This window comes from Amphibalanus amphitrite, unplaced genomic scaffold, assembly GCF_019059575.1.
Source record: "Amphibalanus amphitrite isolate SeventyFive unplaced genomic scaffold, NRLGWU_Aamphi_draft 000429F_arrow, whole genome shotgun sequence".
Lineage (NCBI taxonomy): Eukaryota > Metazoa > Arthropoda > Thecostraca > Balanomorpha > Balanidae > Amphibalanus > Amphibalanus amphitrite.
Window position 1 is genome coordinate 30,461 of NW_024881923.1, and position 20,291 is coordinate 50,751.

At 47.3% G+C, this 20,291-nt stretch overlaps 1 protein-coding gene across 3 annotated transcripts in view; it reads right to left on the bottom strand.

Annotated features, from left to right (window-relative positions):
* Positions 1 to 15,469, bottom strand: part of LOC122391287 (DNA-directed RNA polymerase III subunit RPC1-like) — a 35,032-nt gene extending 19,563 nt beyond the window's left edge. The window contains exons 1-17 of one of the 3 annotated variants that reach the window (XM_043385080.1): positions 15,438 to 15,469; positions 14,704 to 14,837; positions 13,146 to 13,210; positions 12,786 to 12,921; positions 12,022 to 12,171; positions 11,554 to 11,687; positions 11,095 to 11,210; positions 10,337 to 10,480; positions 9,752 to 9,848; positions 7,256 to 7,433; positions 6,724 to 6,861; positions 6,179 to 6,290; positions 5,731 to 5,816; positions 5,329 to 5,453; positions 2,512 to 2,623; positions 2,074 to 2,190; positions 17 to 97 (exon numbers count right to left, since the gene is read on the bottom strand). In XM_043385080.1, coding sequence (XP_043241015.1) covers positions 17 to 97; positions 2,074 to 2,190; positions 2,512 to 2,623; positions 5,329 to 5,453; positions 5,731 to 5,816; positions 6,179 to 6,290; positions 6,724 to 6,861; positions 7,256 to 7,433; positions 9,752 to 9,848; positions 10,337 to 10,480; positions 11,095 to 11,210; positions 11,554 to 11,687; positions 12,022 to 12,171; positions 12,786 to 12,921; positions 13,146 to 13,189 — 1,770 coding nt within the window. In that variant the 5' untranslated portion in view covers positions 13,190 to 13,210; positions 14,704 to 14,837; positions 15,438 to 15,469. The other 2 variants (XM_043385079.1, XM_043385078.1) reach the window with 2 other exon arrangements.
* Between the last annotated feature and the right edge of the window lie 4,822 nt (positions 15,470 to 20,291).

Genomic DNA, 20,291 nt, shown 5'->3' on the forward strand with positions numbered 1-20,291 from the left:
TTGCCCTCGTATTTACCTTGAGGATGGCCGGCGTGGGCAGGTCGAACCAGGTGTTTTTGTCCTTCCCGGCCAGAATAGACGAGAGCAGCTGACACGCCTGTGAAGAGACACGGTAGACGGGCGTAAGACACGGAGACGGGCGTAAGACACGATAGACGGGCGTAAGACACGATAGACGGGCGTAATACACGGTAGACGGGCGTAATACACGGTAGACGGGCGTAAGACACGGTAAGACATGCCTCGGCCCATTGTTGTTCAACATCGTGAGCAACAGCATCGGCTGTTACATTCCATCCAGCGTCAACGGCTTCCGCATCTTGGCCGTTCGCTATGCAGACGACACCCAGGTTGCGATAACTGGCCCTCGTAGCCGGCTTCCAGAACTGAAGCTTGCTCTGGAGAACGTGTTGGACACGCTGTGCACATGGTTTCTCCAGCACGGTATGATGGTCAATGCCAGCAAAACAGAGCTCCTCATGTGCAGCGGTGACCGTCGCCAGCTGGCTCGGATCGACGAGCCTCCTCAGATCGAGTTTATGGGTCAGGTCCTTGCGCTATCACGAACTGTCAAAAACCTTGGTGTGGTCATGGACCCCGAGCTCACCTGGGAAGCGCACATCAACACCATCATCAACCGCTGCTTCGGCATTCTTATCGGTCTAATGCACATCAGACACATTGTTCCACATTCTATTTTACCTCGGCTTGTCGACTCTCTCGTTTTGTCCCATGTGCGGTACTGTGCTCCTGTATACGGTAGCGCCAATCGCACGACCATAGCCAGATTACAGAAAGTTTTTAACTTCTCAGCCAGAGTTATCTCCGGGCGGCGAAAATTTGATCATGTTTCTGATGTGCTAGACGAACTTGCATGGTTGCGTGTACCCGAGTTTTTAGCGCATGTGGACATGTCACTGATGCATGGCATTCTTAAGTCGGGGAAGCCTGATGTACTGCGTTCTTATATGTCCTATAACCATGAGCACGTGTGTCGAGACACCAGACAGTCGCACCTTTTAGCCGTATGTCGTGCGAAAAACAACCATGGCAAACGTCGATTTGTGCACCGAGCCGCCTCCCTGTACAATCGAATGGCGCTGCAAAACGGCTTGGCTGGTCTGAGTGTAGCAACGTTTAAGGCCAAGATGAAGGACTTACTGCGCCAGAGTAACGCAGTCGGGTAGGGCTATGCCGTGATAGTGTACTTTGTCACTGCTATGCCGTCATTGTACCTCTCAATTTATCTTGTGTGTGTATGTGTGTTTTTTTCATACCTATGCATATTGTCATGACGATGATCGGAGAATAGCCCTATTTTAGCGGAACGATCTGATGAAGTGCAATAAATAAATAAATAAATAAATAGACGGGCGTAAGACTTGGTAGACGGGCGTAAGACACGGGACACGGGCGTAAGACACGGAGACGGGCGAAAGACACGGTAGACGGGCGTAAGACACGGTAGACGGGCGTAAGACACGGTAGACACGTCTTAATACACGGGAAGACACGTCGTAATACACGGGAGGCGTCATAGGCGAGACGGGTGTAAGAGACGAGAGACGGTCGTAAGAGTGGAAACTATAGTCTGGCAAGCCTAAGAAAGAATGGATTTAAAGTGCTGCGGCAGTTGATGCATGTGCATTTATATTGTGAGGGCATATTTTCTGTTACAACTTTTCACACAAATTTCTCCGAACCATACATTTCAAGTGAACAAATCACATGCAAAGTGATTCAGGCACTTTAAGTCCGTTCTTTCTTAGGTTTGCCAGACTATAGAAGATCGCAAGACAAGGGCAAACGGTCGTAAGACATGGAAGAGAGACAGGCGTAAGAGACGAGAGACGTTGTAGCTTGTAATGGACGGTAAGGTGGAATATGACATGCATCGGTGCATAATATGTATTAACAACTCTGAATAAAGTCGATAAACGCTCCCTGTTGATGGCTATCCCAATGTGATCAGATAACGCTCTAACTTACATCAACCGGCCAGTATAACTCGTCCTCCTGTGTGATTGGTCAGTTGGCTTCGCTCGGTCGAAAAAGTCCAACTATCTTAGTTACCTTGGCCCGGTCAAAGAACTGGTCCTTCTGAGTGATCAGGTAGGCTCCTGTGAGGAAGTCCTGCGTGGCCCCGATCATCAGTTCTCCGTTGCGGGGCGTCACCAGGTTGTTCTTCACCTGAGGACGAGAAATACAGCGAGACAAAGTGAGTATACTGCTGGGGGGGATGGGGGGGGGCGGAGAGGCACTGAGAAAGAAGTTCAGACACGGAGTTAGTTATCACGGAAGAAATGTGGGTGGTGCGAGCATAATATAGTATCATGCCAGGACAGGACCAGGACGTGACCAACATAGCCCCATCAGCACTGTGTCTGCCTATCATACCACGTGACACAATCAACCCCCATCAGCAATTCAGCACGTCGTCTTCCCGAACCACGTGATACCCAACCCACCCCATCAGCAGTGTGTGCCCACACCACGTGACCTCTGACCTACCCCCATCAGGACGGTGGCCTCGGCCTTTGCCTCCTCCGTCTGCGGTAGGTGCAGGTTCATCTCGTCTCCGTCAAAGTCAGCGTTGTAGGGCGCGCAGACGCACTCGTTGAACCTGTGAAGGCAGTAAAGGATGGCTCACGTGGGATGACGTGGAATCTGGCATATGAGCCAGGTTGCAGTTGTAACCACTGTTAAGAGCAGTGTTCATACGGGACGATGTTAACCCGCGCCCCACTGGGGGGGGGGGGGCTATTTATAGCCCCCCCTCCCGTTTTTCGGCAATAACTTCCAAACCGCTTGACGTATCGACGCCAAACTTTCAGTACCTTAGGCTGCATCAATTTGACACCTTGTGTCAAAATTTGAACTTCGTAGCTACCATAGGTTGGCCGGAAATGACGTCAGAGTGACGTCATGTTCGGCCGATTTCGACGCAAAACATTGAACCACGGCAATCGCTCCCAAGGGCTCAGTTTTTAAGCTAGATCCAATTTCTTTGCATGGGAGGACTCAGAATAGACTGCGCTATCAAACTGCTATCTCGGATTTTCAAAATTTTCATAATTTTGAAAATTTTATAAAATAAAATTCAAAATTTAAATTTTTACATTTTTTTTCAAAAAGTTTTTGACTTTTCGAAAAAACCGGAATATATGTGATAGAACGCATTATTATGACTAACTCTAGCAAGTTTTAGCTCAATATCTTCAAAAATGGCCAAGTTTTACGCATTATTGCAAAAAATTCACAATTATTAATTTTTCAAATCAATTTTTCAGTACGTATTTGACATCGTACGCCAATATAAATAGCACCATCGTGTTTCTGAGCTCAAGCTGCATCCAATAGACACCTTTTTTGTTGAAAAATTTTAACTTCAAAATTTGACCTTTTTTGACCTGAAAGTGACCTGACCTAAGCTAAATTCGACTCAAAATGACCTCGAATGATACAGACGACATCAAATTCGAAATCTCTGATCTAAATGGACCATAAAACATGTGTCACGTGACCGACGCATGATATAATATTTTCGTGACCTGTGATGACCTGACCTTGACCTGAAAATCAAAGTACAAGTTTGGTACCCTCAGGGTAACAAGAGCATCTGCTCCCGAGTGTGTGATCCAAAAATGAGCCTGATCTGACTTGTAAGACGGCGGCCAGAGCCCAAAACGTGAACAAGCCAAAATGCTAATAATTTTTACTTTGACCTGACCTGTGACGTCATCGGTGACCTCGAGGTCAATGAAATTAGGTTTCGCTCGACAGTTTTTCCGGGGCTATCAGACGCCGTTTGAATTTTGACGATCGGCCCAGTAGTTTCGGAGTTAGGAGGGGGGGCTATGAATAGCCCCCCCCAGTAGGGCGTGTTATACGCAGACCCCAGTGGGGCGCGGGTTAACCCGCGCCCGGCTGGGGGTCCTGGATTTCCACGCCCTGCTGGGGGGGGGGGGTGTTTGAACACCCCCCCCCCTTGTAACTCGGCTCCTGGGCCACGTAGCGATACGCGGAAGGCGGCGTTCGAAAGAGCGTCAAAAATAATGACGAAATCACTTCGGTCAATTTTTTGGTCAGGTCAAAGGTCAGGTCACCAGAGGTCATTGAAGGCAAAATTTCGCCGATTTCCAGGTCGAATGTCGAAAATTTCCAAGAAGCCAACGCATAACTCGGGAACCAATAGAGCTACAGCGCCGCTGAAAAGCACATTCGATAGCCCTATTAACGCCCTTTCTGAGTAATTTTCTCAAATTTGACCTAACGTCAACGGTTTTGCCTGCAGGGGGCAAAAACTGCAAAAATAACCGATTTTTTCGGAAACAGCTTTTCTGTAATAACTTTTGACCCAAGCCTTGTACGAGTTTACTTTCACCGGCATCGTGTTCCTCTCGGCAAGACGCATCTAATGAACTATAACTTGACCTTGAAAGGTCAACTTGAAAACTTGACCTCAGGTCAAGGTCACGACCTGACCGGAAAGGGTCATGTTGCATATCGGTCGATCCGTATCGTCGAGCTGAACACATCTAAGGCGTTTTCATCGCTCTAGCATGTCTCTATCAAAAGTTATTTGCGAAGAACTGTTAGATACCATTCGTGACCTAAGATGACCTCAGGGCATAAACAAGGGTCACGGACACCATTTTCATGTTCAGTGTGTCTAAACCACTTGTGATTCGGTGTTTGTGAGTGTTTATAATGCCTTTCGTCCAAAAGAGGCGCACTTCAATTTTCTCCCATTGACTTTATAATGGGGAGGTCGCAAAATTGATCTGACCTTAGGTCATCCATATCAAAATTCTGAGACATACATTTTGTACGTGCTATTGCTCTTAGCAATCGCTGAAAGTTTCAAAGCGATCGGTCACTCGGTGTAGCTATGACAGACATTGAAACTTTTTATGAGGTGAGGTCACTTCAAGTGACCTGGTGACCTGACCTTGAACGACCTTGGTCTGAAATTTTTACAACATGTGTAGAATTGATGTATGATAAGGTGTACCAGAAACGCGCCGCCGTTTTTGAGATATTCGCGAAAAACCACAAAGGGGGGGGGGGTGTTCAAACACCCCCCCCCCCCCCCAGCAGGGCGCGGGTCAAACCTGAGGTAGTGAGCTAAGGGTAGCTAGGTACAGTCCCACAAGGTAGTTTAGAACCCCGTTCCCATTTCTGTCACTGAAAAAGCAATGCTGGGGAACCCTCACCTAAAAGTTAGCTGACCAAAAGGTGAGGCCTTATCCCGTACCTGAAGGTGCGATGCTGGGGAACCTTGGCCAGTAAACTGTCTCACCGAAAGGATAGCTCTTATCCCCTTACCTGAAGGTGCGGTGCTGGAGGACCTTGGCCTGGTGACTCATGATGGACAGCTTGTGCAGGGAGGGCTGTCGGTTGAAGAGCACCACGTCTCCATCCAGGAGGTGGCGCTCCACCGTGTCACCCGGCTGGGGGTGAGGGGACGGAGGTCGCTCGTAAAATGGCCCTACTCAAATACTGCGATATACTAAAAGTGGCCCCAAATGTTACAAATACAAAAGCGGCGCAATCATCTCTTGCAGCGCCAGCAATAAAGTGCAAACTTAACAGCCGAGCGCAATACATACATAAGAGAATCAGGTTAAACCCTTTTAACAGCCTGAAGTCATTTGACGTCTAATTCTATCCACATCGCTGCAAATCAAATCACAGCTTCCTGAGAAAAGTGTTGGATACCGAACTCACCCTCAGTTCCTGAGCGATTTTCTGCCGGTTGCCGAACTTGAGAAACTTCTTCAGGCCCGTACCGCGCTGTTCCACGAAGTTGGCGCCTGGAATGTTGACAAAGCTGTGTAAGTACAGTGTAAGATCGACTTCAGAAGTGAAAGTAGTTGGAAACCCAACAATTAAAGACAGAAGTATTTTCTTCAAGCATTCCTTCATCCACCGTCCTCTAAATCATCACCACACGCCATTCAATCAATACACACAATATGCCAAACCCTCCACATCCCACCAACCCTCCCATTCTACCACTCTTCTCTTCCACCTATTGCCAACCTTTCCGTCCACCGTCCACCACTCATTTCCACAGTCTTTTCGCCGTTCTTCCCCGTTCTGTCATTCTTTCCCCCGTACAGCATCGCTTTCCACCGTCTTTCCCCCGTTCTACTCTCCCCGTCCCCCTCCTCACCGGGATGTGTGTCCGCTCCATTGACCACCAGAGATCTGAGCAGCTGCAGGTTGTGTTCGGTAACCTTCTCTGGGTAGGTCAGTACCTTGGCCACGTGTTCAGGTACTCCCACCTGAGAAGAGGTGGGTCGGTGATGATAGGCCAGAAATCCACTCCAGTAAACTACAGGGCAGTGACATAATTTTAGTGCAGTGATCTGTTCGCCAAAGAGCTGTTAGCTCCAGTTTACACCTGACTTTTACGAAGACTTTGACGTAGTATTGCAGATGGCAAAACGAATTGTTATAACTGATATCTACCCCATATCGGGTAAATAAAAAGCATTGAATCGAACACGAGAAGAATGGAAATAACCAAACGCCGTTGAATTTCGGTGCTTCCCATTTAAAAAACCTAACATTGCAGAGCGCTGAGACAACGATCATCACGTCATGGTTTTCTGTATGTATTACCTAGTGTATCCTTAGCTTGATAAGGACAGGGTCATCAGTTACTTGACAAGTGCTTAGTTGAGTTATTAAGGGCAGGGTCGTTGTGTAAATCACCTGGTGTATCCTTAGGTTGGGGTCGGGCGAGATGACAGTTCGACTGCTGAAGTCGACCCGTTTTCCGCTGAGGTTGCCCCGAAACCGGCCCTGTTTTCCTTTCAGTCGCTGCACCAGGCCACGGGTGGGCTTCTTCGGCTGGGAGGAGAGTAGGGGACAGTAGTCACAGACAGTTGAGATAAATCATACAGATCTAGCCTAGCCTACATCAATGTTGAATGCAGTGGCCGGCATGTCTATTGTCTACCTACACTTTAAACACGACAACTTTAATTCAATGACACGCTGAATAGTTGCAGGTCGATGAACATAACGATCACCTTGATAAGCGAAATGACACTGCTCAATTACACTGAGCGGATAAAATTGTTCCCTAGCATGCTTATCAGAATCACATTATTTACCAACATGTTTAGCTGGACGATGCTATTGTTAATTAGCTTTTTCACTACCCTTCCATTAGCATTAGCTTTCACTAGCACATTCCACATCACCTTCAATTACACCTTCCGAACACCTCCACCATGTTTACCTGCATGTTGAGCGGGATGCCGGACATCTCTCCGTTGATGTAGAGCGCACACTGCAGCTGCAGAAAGTCCCAGTCCTCCTGGATCATCTGAACGCGAGCCCCTGACTCGCGGTGCTTGCTGATGACGTCATTTAGGAACACGATCTCAGTGAGCTTCATTGTCAGGTCGTCCTCGTTTCTGTAGAAAGACGGGGAATGGAGATAGTGGAAAGTTAAACGGTGATCTCTGTAAATTGGAGGCCAGGCGTATCATGTGATTTTCCTGATAACCGACGAAAGAGTAAACAAAACTGCATTCCGGAAATTAAATAGAAATACCACGCTAATCGATCATCTTAGATGTATTTCGTTTAAGCTTCTGTCACCGACACTAAGACTTAAGTTCAACTTTTACCCCAAAACACCATCACCAATGTTATAAACCTGGCGTCTCACCAACCAGCCAGGAAGTTTAACCCGCGCGGGGCTGGGGGGGTAAATTTTACCCCCCCTCGCGAATTTTTGCGATATCTCAAAAACGGCGGCGCGCAGCGCCGCCAAACTTTCAGTACCTTTTCTTACATCAATTTGACACGTTCCCTGAAAATTTGAGCGAAATCCGTCGGAAATTTTTTGAGAAATTGACGTTTTAGTGACGTCATGTTCGCCATTTTCGCCTCAAAAACGGCAAAAGTTCAAACGCCGCTAACATCTTCATTTTTAAAGGAATCAAGACGTAACAAAAAAGGTTATACGTAATTTTACTTTGTCTATCAAATGGCTATCTCGGTTTTTTGAAAATTTTGGATTTTGGCCTAAATTTAAAAAAAAACTGATTTTTTGGGGAAAATCATTATAAAATCCCAAATTTTGAGTCTATCGAAAAAACCGGAATATATGTCAGAGAAGTGGTCTATGTGCACCGACATACCAAATTTTAGAAGAATTGGTTCAAAAATGTGGGAGTTATTCAAAATTTTATGACGTCACGACACACAAATTTTTTGAAAAATGACTTTTTTGGAAGTTCTAGACCTCGTACGGAAACAAAAATAGGACCATTCGATTCGCCGTGAAAAACTGCATCAGATAGACACCTTTGTAGGCCTTAACAACCAACTTCAAAATTTGACCTCACTTGACCTGACCTTGACCTGACCTCGACCTGAAATTCATCCAGAGGTGGTCCATATCACTTATTGAGTGTGCCTATTGAATTCTATGAGTAAAATGACCCATAAAACATGTGTCGCACATGCCCTTTTCTATATTTTGTTTTTTGGTGACCTGACCTGACCTGACCTGACCTTGACCTTGACCTCTGAATGATATTGTATGCAACGAATATTGTCTTGGTAGCCTAAGAACACGTTTTGGGCGATCAGTCTCAGTCCATGACTCCATTCTTCGGCAACTACGGTGCAAGGCCGATACTGTAGAAACTTGCAATTTGTACCCTTGACCTGACCTTGACCTTGACCTCAAACTTTAAATTAAGTACATGTTTTTAGTAGTTCGTGACGAGAGCTTTCGATTGGTGTTTGAATTTTCCAAATCGGACCATTAGTTCGGGATAGAGGTGGCAAAATGTGGACCCGAGGACCCGGTCCAAAGAACCAGTCTGGACCCATATGGGTCCAGACCGGTTCCTGGAAATTTTATGACGGGTCCAACCGGGTCCTGCCATAAACTATACATCTTGCACACTACACATTATTGCAAATATGAAGTGAATTAAGTGAATGTTTATTTGCACACAGTAGCTCATGAGTATTCCCAATTGGAAATAGGCTGTTTTACATGATGCCACTAATGATACCTACAAGTAGTTTGTATTAATTGACTTTTGGGGAACGGGTCCAACTGGTTCCGATTCCAACTAAGACCGGGTCCGACTGGTTCCAGAAAGGTCCAGCCGGGTCTGGTTCGAGTCTGGTTCCCAAAATTTTCATCTTTTGCCACCTCTAGTTCGGGAGATAGCAGGGGGGGGGGGGTAAAATTTACCCCCCCCCCAGCCCCGCGCGTTCGGCTGGAGACCCCAGCCCCGCGCGGGATAACTGACACATAGTACTTCTATAATTTCAATGACTTCCTGAAAAAAAATGATTGAATGTTTTCACGTTCTACCCAGTCCCCACCCGCCCCTGTCTAAGGTAGCATCCTGGCGCTACCCACGACCTACCCTCTAAGTAAGCGCTCAGGCGCTATCCACGACCTCCCCCTTACTTAGCGTTCCGGCGCTAACCACGACCTACCTACCCTCTAAGTCAGCGTTCCAGCGCTACTCACGACCTGTCCCCTTACTTAGCTGCATCCCGGCGCTACTCACGACCTACCCTCTAAGCTAGCGTTCCGGCGCTATCCACGACATGCCTCTAAGCTAGCGTTTCGGCGCTATCCACGGCCTGCCCCCTTACTTAGCTGCATCCCGGCGCTACCCACGGCGTACTCTCTAAGTTATCGTCCCGGCGCCACTCACGACCTAACTCTTTAAGTTAGCGTTCCGGCGCTACTCACGTGCCGGCCTTGAGATCAGATACGACGGACGGCCGGATACAGAGAGGTGGCACGGGTATCCGAGTGAGCAGCAGCTCCGTGGGACGGCTCAAAGTGCCTGGAAATACAGCGTAATGGGTCAGCAAAGGGAGCCATAAGGCGGCGTAAATCACACACTACAGCAGTTCCATTGGACGGCTCAGAGTGCCTGGAAATAGAGAAATGGATCAGTAGGGGAGTTATAAGACGGGGTAAATCACACATGAAAGCGGCTCCGTGGGACGGCTCTGAGTGCCTGGAAATAGCAAGATAGGTCAGCTAAGGGAGTAATGAGACGGCGTAAAGACAGAGTATAACCGGAGTAAAAGATATAAAACAGCAGCTCCGTGAGAATAGATGGCTTAGCAGGGTGCCTGGAGACACATCAGCGTGGGTTAGACGCTATAAGTAACTAAATCGTTCGATATTACACATTAGGTGAGACGTGGGAAAGGGAATGGCGAATGGGCTGCCCAGGGATTAAGACGACACAACAGCGGAATTGTGTAAACTGCCCTACGACTCCCCGATCCTCCTTCCTCTCTCTCCACACCCCTCCCCTCTCACCCGACATGAGCAGCAGCGGCAGGTCCGTCTCGGGAATTCTCTGAAACAACCTCTGTACATCCAGCGGAGTGAGGTTCAGAGGAACGCCGGGCGTCAGACGCGACTCCAAGTCACGGTTCGTCTCAAACGCGGACTTGAACTCCTCTGTGGGTAGAGATGTGAAGAGAGAGAGAGAGAGAGAGAGAGAGAGAGAGAGAGAGAGAGAGAGAGAGAGAGAGAGAGAGAGAGAGAGAGAGAGAGAGAGCGAGAGCGAGAGAGCGAGAGAGCGAGAGAGCGAGAGAGCGAGAGAGCGAGAGAGCGAGAGAGCGAGAGAGAGAGAGAGAGAGAGAGAGAGAGAGAGAGAGAGAGAGAGAGAGAGAGAGAGAGAGAGAGAGAGAGAGAGAGAGGGTAAGAATAGGGAAGAGCCAGATGGACCATGACACAATAATATAATGGACCGATGGAAGATGACTAGCAATTACACCAGCACAATATGAAAAACAACACAGTGGAAGTCAAGAGGTTGAGGATTGCCTTCAAACAAACACAGTTGGAGTAAATTTCGCCATGAGATCTTCCTATTGATGAAAGACTTAGTGCTAACTAAAGCTAGCCTTACGGATGTTAGTAGTTGGAAATTCCAAAGAATGGAACTACCCTTTGCCACGAGACCAACTAGGTATACATCCGCCTCTGCGGTATTTATGGCGACCTCAGGCCAAAACGAAATGGGTGGGCTTCCCGTTGCAACCCAGCCACACGGCACAGCAGTTACCCACCGACATAGGCCTGCATGATGGGGTCATCCTTCTTCACCTTCCGGTAGAGGTCGTGGCTGATCTTCAGCATCCCAGACTTCTTCACCACGCCGTTCAGAGCCTGACACGACGGACATCTGGCGGCGGACGTGAGAACTATAAGTACCGAGACAGGAACACAGATGACGCGGCACACCATTACCCTGTCACCGAGGTATTTTTCGGTAGAGGGGTTAATATATGCCTGTGCTCGGATTAGTTGGGGCTTATGAAGGGGTCAGCTGCAAGACATAAGAACATTTAAATCGTACAAACAGTTCGTTACAGCAGCCTTTCCTCCATGGTCGAATCAAGACTTGCCCAAACTCTTCCCTGATCGCCCCTTACTGATACCCGCTGGTTTTCAACAAGACCAAAAGGGTATATATAACCGAGCTCAGCAAAGTCATCGAAAGCAAATTGATTTCAGACTGTACTTACTTGGACATCTTCTTGCATCTCTCCAGGATTTTCTTCCTGAGCGCCTTCTTGGCCAGGTAGGAGAGGTTCGGGTTGCGGACCTTCTGTAGATAGGAGGCCTTCTCTGCTGGTGGCAGCAGCACGCTCGAACACGTCTGCAAAAGAATAGTTACCTTGATACTATACCAGCATAGGAAAGAAAGCCCAGCTGACATAAGATATCACACCCGGCAAAAAGTTGGCTTATTCTTAGATAAAGATACTGCATTGATCATCAAAGATCAAAACATTAGACTGTCCTTCAAATCCCATAAGCCATCCTCCAGACAACAGCGTCCTCCCACTTTCAGACTATCCTACCAGCTTCAACCTGTTCCTCAGATTCATATCATCACCCTGTCTTGAGCCGTCCTATCTCCAAACTGTCCAAGCTATAATCCTCCTCTAAATCCTCCCACTTACCCTCCCCGCCTCCTGCCCTCCTCCTACCTTGCAGATTGACTGCAGAATCGCCACGGTGGCTCCAAAGTATCCGATATGGAACACGGGCAGCTCGAGGTCCACGTAGCCAAAGTGTCCCACGCAGTCAGCCAGAGTCTGACCACAAGTACTGCAGTTGTTCTCCTTGGAGCTGGTACCCTGTCGAGAGGACACAGACCAAGTGGTAAGTCAAGGAGGTATCAGTTTTATAAATAAAAAGGCATATATGCTACAAAGCTAAAACTGTCAGTGATATTGTCTATCCCTCAGGTCACTCAACCAAAAGAGAACCTAAACGCAACTTCGCTCAAAGTTAACATTGACAATCATATACCTAATACCATCTAATATGTGAAATATGCAACATGCATGTGGCTAATGGCTACCTAACATAGCTCCCTCTCATAACTACAACCTCCTAAACTGTCTACCATCCCCTGTCACCATCTTAATATGTAATAGCGTCTACTACGTAACGCTGCCCCAAACAAATAACATATTTCGTCAGAGACTTTTTCAACGCCCGAATATCTTGAGACGAAACAATACAAACACACAAGAACAAAGCTAGTAAGCACAGTAATTTCATACCTGTTGAAATATCGCGTGTTTCAAGAGGTATTTCACAAGGTATGAAACTGTACACACTATACTTCATGAAGCTGTGCTTGCTAGCTCTCTGTTCTTGTGTGTTCGCATTGTTTTGTCTCAAGATACTCAAAAAGCATACGTGGTTCTTCCTTTGCACGTCAGTACGGCCCGGTGACACCTACCATGCGCCGGTCAAGCACACCATGCTGGACGGGCGTGCGGCCCGGATCCTGGTTGTAGAGGTTCTTGGCCACAACATGCACCAGACCCTGCTGCTGCAGCTGCTGCGACGTCAGAATGCTGAAGCTGATGTCGGAACTGGAGGAGAGGGAGGGGGAGGGTTAGATACATGGCAGAAGGAAGTCAGCAGAAGAGCACTGAATGGTACAAGCTTTAATGGCACCAGTAGAGTAATAGGATACAAAATACATTAATAATCAATGACTTCAAAATGATATCATTTTGAGTTTCATGGACTAATTACAATGTTCGACATGTATAAAATATATGAGCAGACACAAGGAAGTTAGAAATACACTCACATTTTGCGGACAGAGTCCGTTTCTCGATATTGCTCCTTCACCATCGCGAGGTCAGGAGATCACGGCTGTCGAGAAAAACACACATGAGTAAGGAAATACATCAGAACGCATGGGACGACACATTACTGTCACTGGTAATTAGGGGTCTAAAGTTTACCAAACACACAGAAGCTGTCTATACTTGGGCATTGGGCAATTGGCTAACGTAACCACAGCTTTGGTCTCGCATTTCTTCGTAAGCACAAAATCGTACTTGCATGCCTATTTCTTGGCATCCAGTTGCAAAAGTCCGGGTTCGAGTCGAGGTGGGAAATCATTGTTTATGAGGCTCTGGACCGGTATGGGCGTGCTTGGAAGCAGGCCATAGCCAGCCGAAGTCGTGAGGGGAACCGGCGTTGGTTTATTTTCCAGTTCCTGATGTTTGAAGATTTATGATTTCGTAATATTCCACAAAATTTTCCACATTTTTCCTAGCACATGTATTCATCAATCATCTTGACTTTCTCTGCTCAAGTGTCAGCTCATTTGTTTGTCTCTGCAAATTGTTGTCCACAAGCGCTCAAGCTTGCTGATCATCTCTGCACATGCTTGTCCAGAATGTCAAGTTTTGAACCCTGAATCTTGATTCTCAAATCAGTGTCCGCTTGTGAATTGTAATGAAGATGAATTGTGAATTTTGATACACAGAGTAGACTTGCACGTAATGAGGGATTCTGAGAAAGCCTATCTTTTTAGAGTTTGTAGCTCCAGTGATGGAGCCATCGTGACTGTTGCATCCCAGGGTTCAAAGATTAGCCCAGGCCAAACTAGGCACAGCACACATTGATTAGATACCAATTTTCACGTACCTGCTCGCCTCACCATCCCACCCCTCCGTACAGTCGTACAAAAGCAGCTGCAACTTATAACCGTCGCCCGTCTGTTGGCGTTTCAACAGCCGCTAACGTAAGGGGGAGGAGTCGATCGGACCCCCGCGGCCTCTCGGACTCTGATATGGAGCTGTGCATAAAAAAGACGAGCGTGCTACCCGTGACAATAGGAAGCCGCTGCTGCCCATTTTTAAGGTCCTTGGTTATTCCGTCTCATTCAAGAGGGCAATGACAAGTGTCGAGAAAATCGGGATCCGCTATAACTTCTTGAAGTGAGATTTTATGGCTCAAGATGATCTCCAGAAAAAGCTCATAAGCCAACGGTCATTATGGGTCCAGAGGCCAGTTTTACCAACAGAAAAATAGCCGCCTGCCGGAACTTTTGCCTAAAGATCGTTTCACATATGGAGCGTAAACGGTAAAGCCCTATCCGCTTACGAGCCCATCGCGTTTACGCTCCGTATGTGAAGCGGTCTTGAGGCAAAAATCCCGGCAGGCGGTTATTTTTCTGTTGGTAAAACTGGTCTCAGGTCATGATATTTTCCGGGCTGGTAAAAAAGAATGGGACCAAAAGTCGGCAGTGCCCCCCCCCCCTCCCCTTAATTGAAGGTGTTCCGCCGCTACTGGGATATAGCTAGAAAAAGTGAAAGAATTAACCATTCATAACATGAAAAACATCGAATACTCACCTTACGCCACTTCCTTCCTTGCTCGCGGACGTCAATGGTCCGTGCCTCAGTGGTCAGCGGCTGCCAACGGCGGCGAATCACAATTCGTGTAATACGTGAGACGAACACTTCTCGGAAATAACACGTTCTGCAAACTATGGGACACTGGCCATTACTTATCACTTCTCTGAGACTTAAAGGGACCCTCCCACCTTCAAAAAAGTTAATGAATTGGCATGAAAGTGATGTCGCTCGGTTCAGAAAGAGCAAAAACGAATATCTACCAAATTTCATCGAAAAAAAATTCACCGGTTTTCAAGATATTAGACTTTTACTTTTGTTTACTTTTTGGGATCTCCACTGTTCCTAGCGACTTTATTTGAAAGTGCGGCATTTGTTGCGCGCAAAGCAGCATATACCACCGCATGCTACAAAATGTTTTAGTCAAACATTTAAAAATCGTTAGATATCTGCGCTGACGTCACACATTCAGAGGGGTATTCCTATGCATTAGCCCCTCTGAATCAAAATGCTGCAATTTTGAAATTCAATATTTCCGATTTAAGGCATTTCTCGATGTTGTGAGTGCCGAAACCGGTAATTGTGAGCCAGGGACCCCATTTTGGCTATCTCAACTCAAATCTAATGTTAAGGTGGGAGGGTCCCTTTAAGGACTTGGGTGAGAGTTTTTGAGTAACGGACAAAATTTACGCCTGTAAGCATCCCTCAGTGAAAAAAGAACGAAACGTTGTCACCTTGGTTGTCACATGGCGCAGCGTAATACAAATACGTGCCGAGAACTGTTCAATACAAACTGCTCATAAAACACAAAGACACAATGAACCACTTGCAGTGTGAGACTAACTGCAAGCAACAGAATTTGCGACCGCCAATTGGTTTTAAAACTGCGAGCATAAAGTTTGTGAACAATCGAACAGAGTATTTCTATGGCATGGATCTTGAAAGCGAAACAATAGCGCCAGGAATGTAGCCTATCAAGAATCCTTTTAATATGAAAACAGAAGGATAGCGGACAACACTATTCAACAGCTATTCTTGCAAATATCGCATTAGTTTGCAGTTCTTAGCCTGACCGCAATTAAATTGACCCTTATCAATTTATTACGGCTTACTTCATTGTTGTTATTCCAGAATGGCCTAATTATGCTCAGATTGTCAAGATGCATTCAATGATAGGTACAGGTACCTTATTTTTGACGACACCGTGCGCATTGTGCATTGTGCATGGATCCGAGAAAATGGTTCTGGGATCTGAATTCTGATTTTGATCCCTTAAAATGAACTTAAATAGTAGGTACCTATACCTTAATCGCCCGTATTAGGTACCTATACCTTAACCCTCGCATGTGTGCGGCGTTTGCCAGCTTCTAATGTGTAGGGGGGGGGGGGTCGGTTGGACCCCCCCCCCCCTTGCCGTTTGGCCCCTGATCGAGCTAGAGCTTCGCGGAAAAAACGAGCGTGTTGCCCGTGACGAGAGGAAGCCGATGATACCCAATTTTAAGGTCCTAGGTCATTGGTTGACCTTCCAGGTCAGGTCAATGACCCAAAGTCGGGAAAATCGGGACCTGTTAGAAAGTCGTAAAGTGTGGCTGCTAAGGGGTTTTTCGGGGTGCTGATCACGAATATCGTGTTAGTTTTGATCACAGATGATGTCTTGAAGCATTTAGACCAGGTCGGGTCAGGTCAGGTCAGGTCAACCAGTAGGCGTCGTGACGGGTATTCGTAGTACGTGTCAACCACGGGTGGAGAATTGTGCTGGACTGGGGGTGCTCGAGCTCTCCCAATTCCACGCCGGCTTGGCTTTGGAGCCGCGGCCGGGCGGCGCGGGTCAAGGTCACCGCTAGGCGGCGGCGGATTTGCTGCGCCCGAGCACCCCCAGTTGGTCACAATTCTCCACCTCACTGGCGGATCCAGACTTGCGTTTTGGGGGGGGCCAACTCCTGCAAGTAACCAAACCTAGGGTACCCCCAAATCCTGTTTTCTCATCGGATTTAGGCCACTTATTTTTTCGTCACAGCCCTGAAACGATATTTTTTTAAACTAAAAATAAAAAAAAAATATAGAAATGGTAGCCCACCCAACCCGAGCCTAAATATTACTTTGAAAACACTTCAAATTGCTTTTGTCGACCAATTAGCCCGCTCCGGGTCGGTGCGTGGCGCAGCCTTCGCGGGCTGGGAGGTGTCGGTTGGACCCCCTGCCGTTCGGCCCCTGATTAAGCTAGAGCTCGCGGAAAAAAAAACAGGCGTGTTGCCCGTGAGTGACGAGACGAAGCCGATGATACCCGATTTTAAGGTCCTTGGTCATTGGTTGACCTTCCAGGGCAGTGTTTCACGGTCGTGCTGACAGCCGCTGACAGCGCATTCTGCGAGCTAAGGTCAGCCTTCGGTAGTGTTGTGGGTATAGGCTTGTTGATGTCTCCATTGAAACCAAAAGTGCCATCAGCGCTGGCAGCGGCTGGCAGCGTGCCGTGAAACACCGCCCAGGTCAGGTCACAGACCCAAAAGACGGGAAAATCAGGACCTGTCAGAACCTCCTAAAGTAAGGCTGTAATACGTTTTTTTTTGTGCTGATCACAAATTTCATGTTAGTTTGGATCATAGATAATGTCTTCATGCGTTTAGGCCATGTCGGGGCAGGTCAGGTCAGATCAACCAGTAGGGGTACTTATGGGCGTCCGTATAGCAGGTGTCCACTACCACTGGCAGCTACGTAACATGATACGAAGGCATCAAAACTACTTCGTAAATGTTCAAATGGTTGCAAAATGCTAAATTCAAAATCAGCTAAACGAAACTATCCTAGAAACATGTTAAACTCGGAAAAGTGCACCGAGGCCATCAAAGGTCAATGACCTGACTTGACCGTAAGGTGACATTGGCATCCGCCCTAATGCGTGGGAGCAACATCATATCACATGTTTGAGCGTTTTAAACCACGAAAAGACTATAAAAGCGCGGATAATGTGAGCCGACATACGCCGAATCGCTATTCCGGCCAAACATGGCCTCCAACATGGCCAAACAGTCTCGAGAAATAGGCCACAAGTCAAAGTTCACTTGGGTCAGGGTCATGAAATTTTCAGAATTTGTCACCATGAGGGTACTAAAGTTTCGTCGCGATCGGCTTCATGATACCTTACACGATAACTTCACACGTCGATCGAGAGTTAAAGCATGGATGAAGGAGAACCTGGGGATGAAGGTTCTTTCATCCATGGTTAAAGTGTGCAATAAGAACTTCTTGGGTGAAGACAAGACCAACACTTTTATCAAGCTCACAGATTTTTAATGATACGGTATTTTCTCTCTACCTACTACGCCCTTCTCACATTCATTTTTCTTAAGTGTTTTTGGGGACAAAAAATATATGTTGTTCCCCTTTCAGGCTTGGGGGCATGACCCCGTGGCCCCCCTGGATCCGCTAGGCCGAAACTAACTAGGTCGTTTTCAAACGGTCTGATATTTCAGGTCATAGTTTGCAAACGGCCGGTGTTTTCAGGTAGTTTCATATGGCCTGACTGGGCCAGGCCGTTTGCAAACGGACCGAATTTTCATACGGCCTGTAACATATATTCAGATTTCGACATCTGTCGTAGCATCAAATGCTGATGTGGCGCACTCAAAAGCCGGAATTGGTCCTTGGATGCCGTAAGGACCCTTTTAAGAAATAAGTGACCCGACTGACCCTTAGAGATTGGCCTGAGCTGTGACCGAAATAAGTCTTTTACCGTTTCGCAGGAAGGGACAAAAAGGTCCCTCATATGCTTCTTGTGCAATTACGAAACAAAACAATTTTTTTCAACGAAAACTCAGTGAGTTTTCCTAAAAAATTTATTGCGCATATTCCGTGAATGAAAAGTTGCCGGGTCATGTCAGGTCAGGCTGCCACAGCAAGTTTGTTAACTTGACAGCTCAATCGATATTTATGCAATAAGACCTTCTCGGGTGACGATAAGACATGACGACACTTTATGAAGGAACCTAGTAAAGTAAACCCGGTAGTTTCTCCATAGGCGCGGGAACCGGGGGGAGGGGGCAGTGGTGGCAGCTTGCCCCCCCCCCAACTCTGGGGCCGTGCGGGCGGTGCCCCCACAACTTTCAGACAGAATACCGCTCCTTTTTGCAAATGTTTTCTTTTTTTGTTGAAAAAGCCAAGGGATGAAAAATAAGCGGCCTAAAACCGTCGAGAAAACTATATTTGGGGGATCCTAGGTTGATCTCTATCATGGTGTGACCTCCCCTGGGTTGTATCATGGTGTGACCTCCCCCCTGGGCCGTCTAAAAGTAGTTCCCGCGCCCCTGGGTTTCTCTACGCTATTGAATCACGCTGCTGATTCTAGTAAGTATCTACTACACAACCTTCTCACATTAATTTTTCTTCGAGCGTTTTGGGGGGCCAAAAGATATGTTGGCCCCCTCTTTCAGGCTTTTTGGGCCCATGGCCCCGGTGGCCCCCTTGAATCCGCCAGTGGGGGCGGTGCCCCCACAACTTTCAGACAGAATACCGCTCCTTTTTGCAAATGTTTTCTTTTTTTGTTGAAAAAGCCAAGGGGTGAAAAATAAGCGGCCTAAAAGCGGCGAGAAAACTATATTTGGGGGACCCTAGGTTGATCTCTATCATGGTGTGACCTCCCCCCCCCCCCCGTCTAAAAGTAGTTCCCGCGCCCCTGGGTTTCTCTACGCTATTGAATCACGCTGCTGATTCTAGTAAGTATCTACTACACAACCTTCTCACATTAATTTTTCTTCGAGCGTTTTGGGGGGCCAAAAGATATGTTGGCCCCCTCTTTCAGGCTTTTGGGGGGCCATGGCCCCGGTGGCCCCCCTGGATCCGCCAGTGGGGGCGGTGCCCCCACAACTTTCAGACGGATTACCGTCCTTTTTTGCAACTGTTTCTTTTTTTTGTTGAAAAAGCCAAGGGATGAAAAATAAGTGGCCTAAAACCGGTGAGAAAACTAGATTTGGGGGGACCCTAGGTTGATCTCTATTATGGTGTGCTCCCCCAGTCTGAAAGTAGTTCCCGCGCCCCTGACTTTCTCTACGCTATTGAATCACGCTGCTGATTCTAGTAGGTATCTACTACGCAACCTTCTCACATTAATTTTTCTCCAAGCGTTTTGGGGGGGGCCAAAAGATATGTTGGCCCCCCCTTTCAGGCTTTTGGGGGGGGCCATGGCCCCGGTGGCCCCCCCCTGGATCCGCCAGTGCTCCACCTATGGTGTCAACCGCCTCTGACAGCTTCGTAACATGTTACGAAGTCACCAAAACTACTTCGTAAATGTTCAAATGGTTGCTAAATTCGAATTCAGCTCCAAAAACTAGCCTAGAAACAAGTAAAACTCGAAAAAGTGACCCGAGGTCACCCGAGGTCACCAAAGGTCAATGACCTGACCTGACCTTCAGGTGACCTTGACACACACGGAAGTAACATCAAATCACATGTTTGAACGTTTGAAACCACGAAAAGCTTGCAAACACGCGGCTAGTGCGAGCCGACATACGCGAAATCGCGATTCCGGCCAAACATGGTCTCGGAAAAGAGGTCACAGGTCAAAGGTCATTTGGGTCAGGGTCATGAAATTTTTA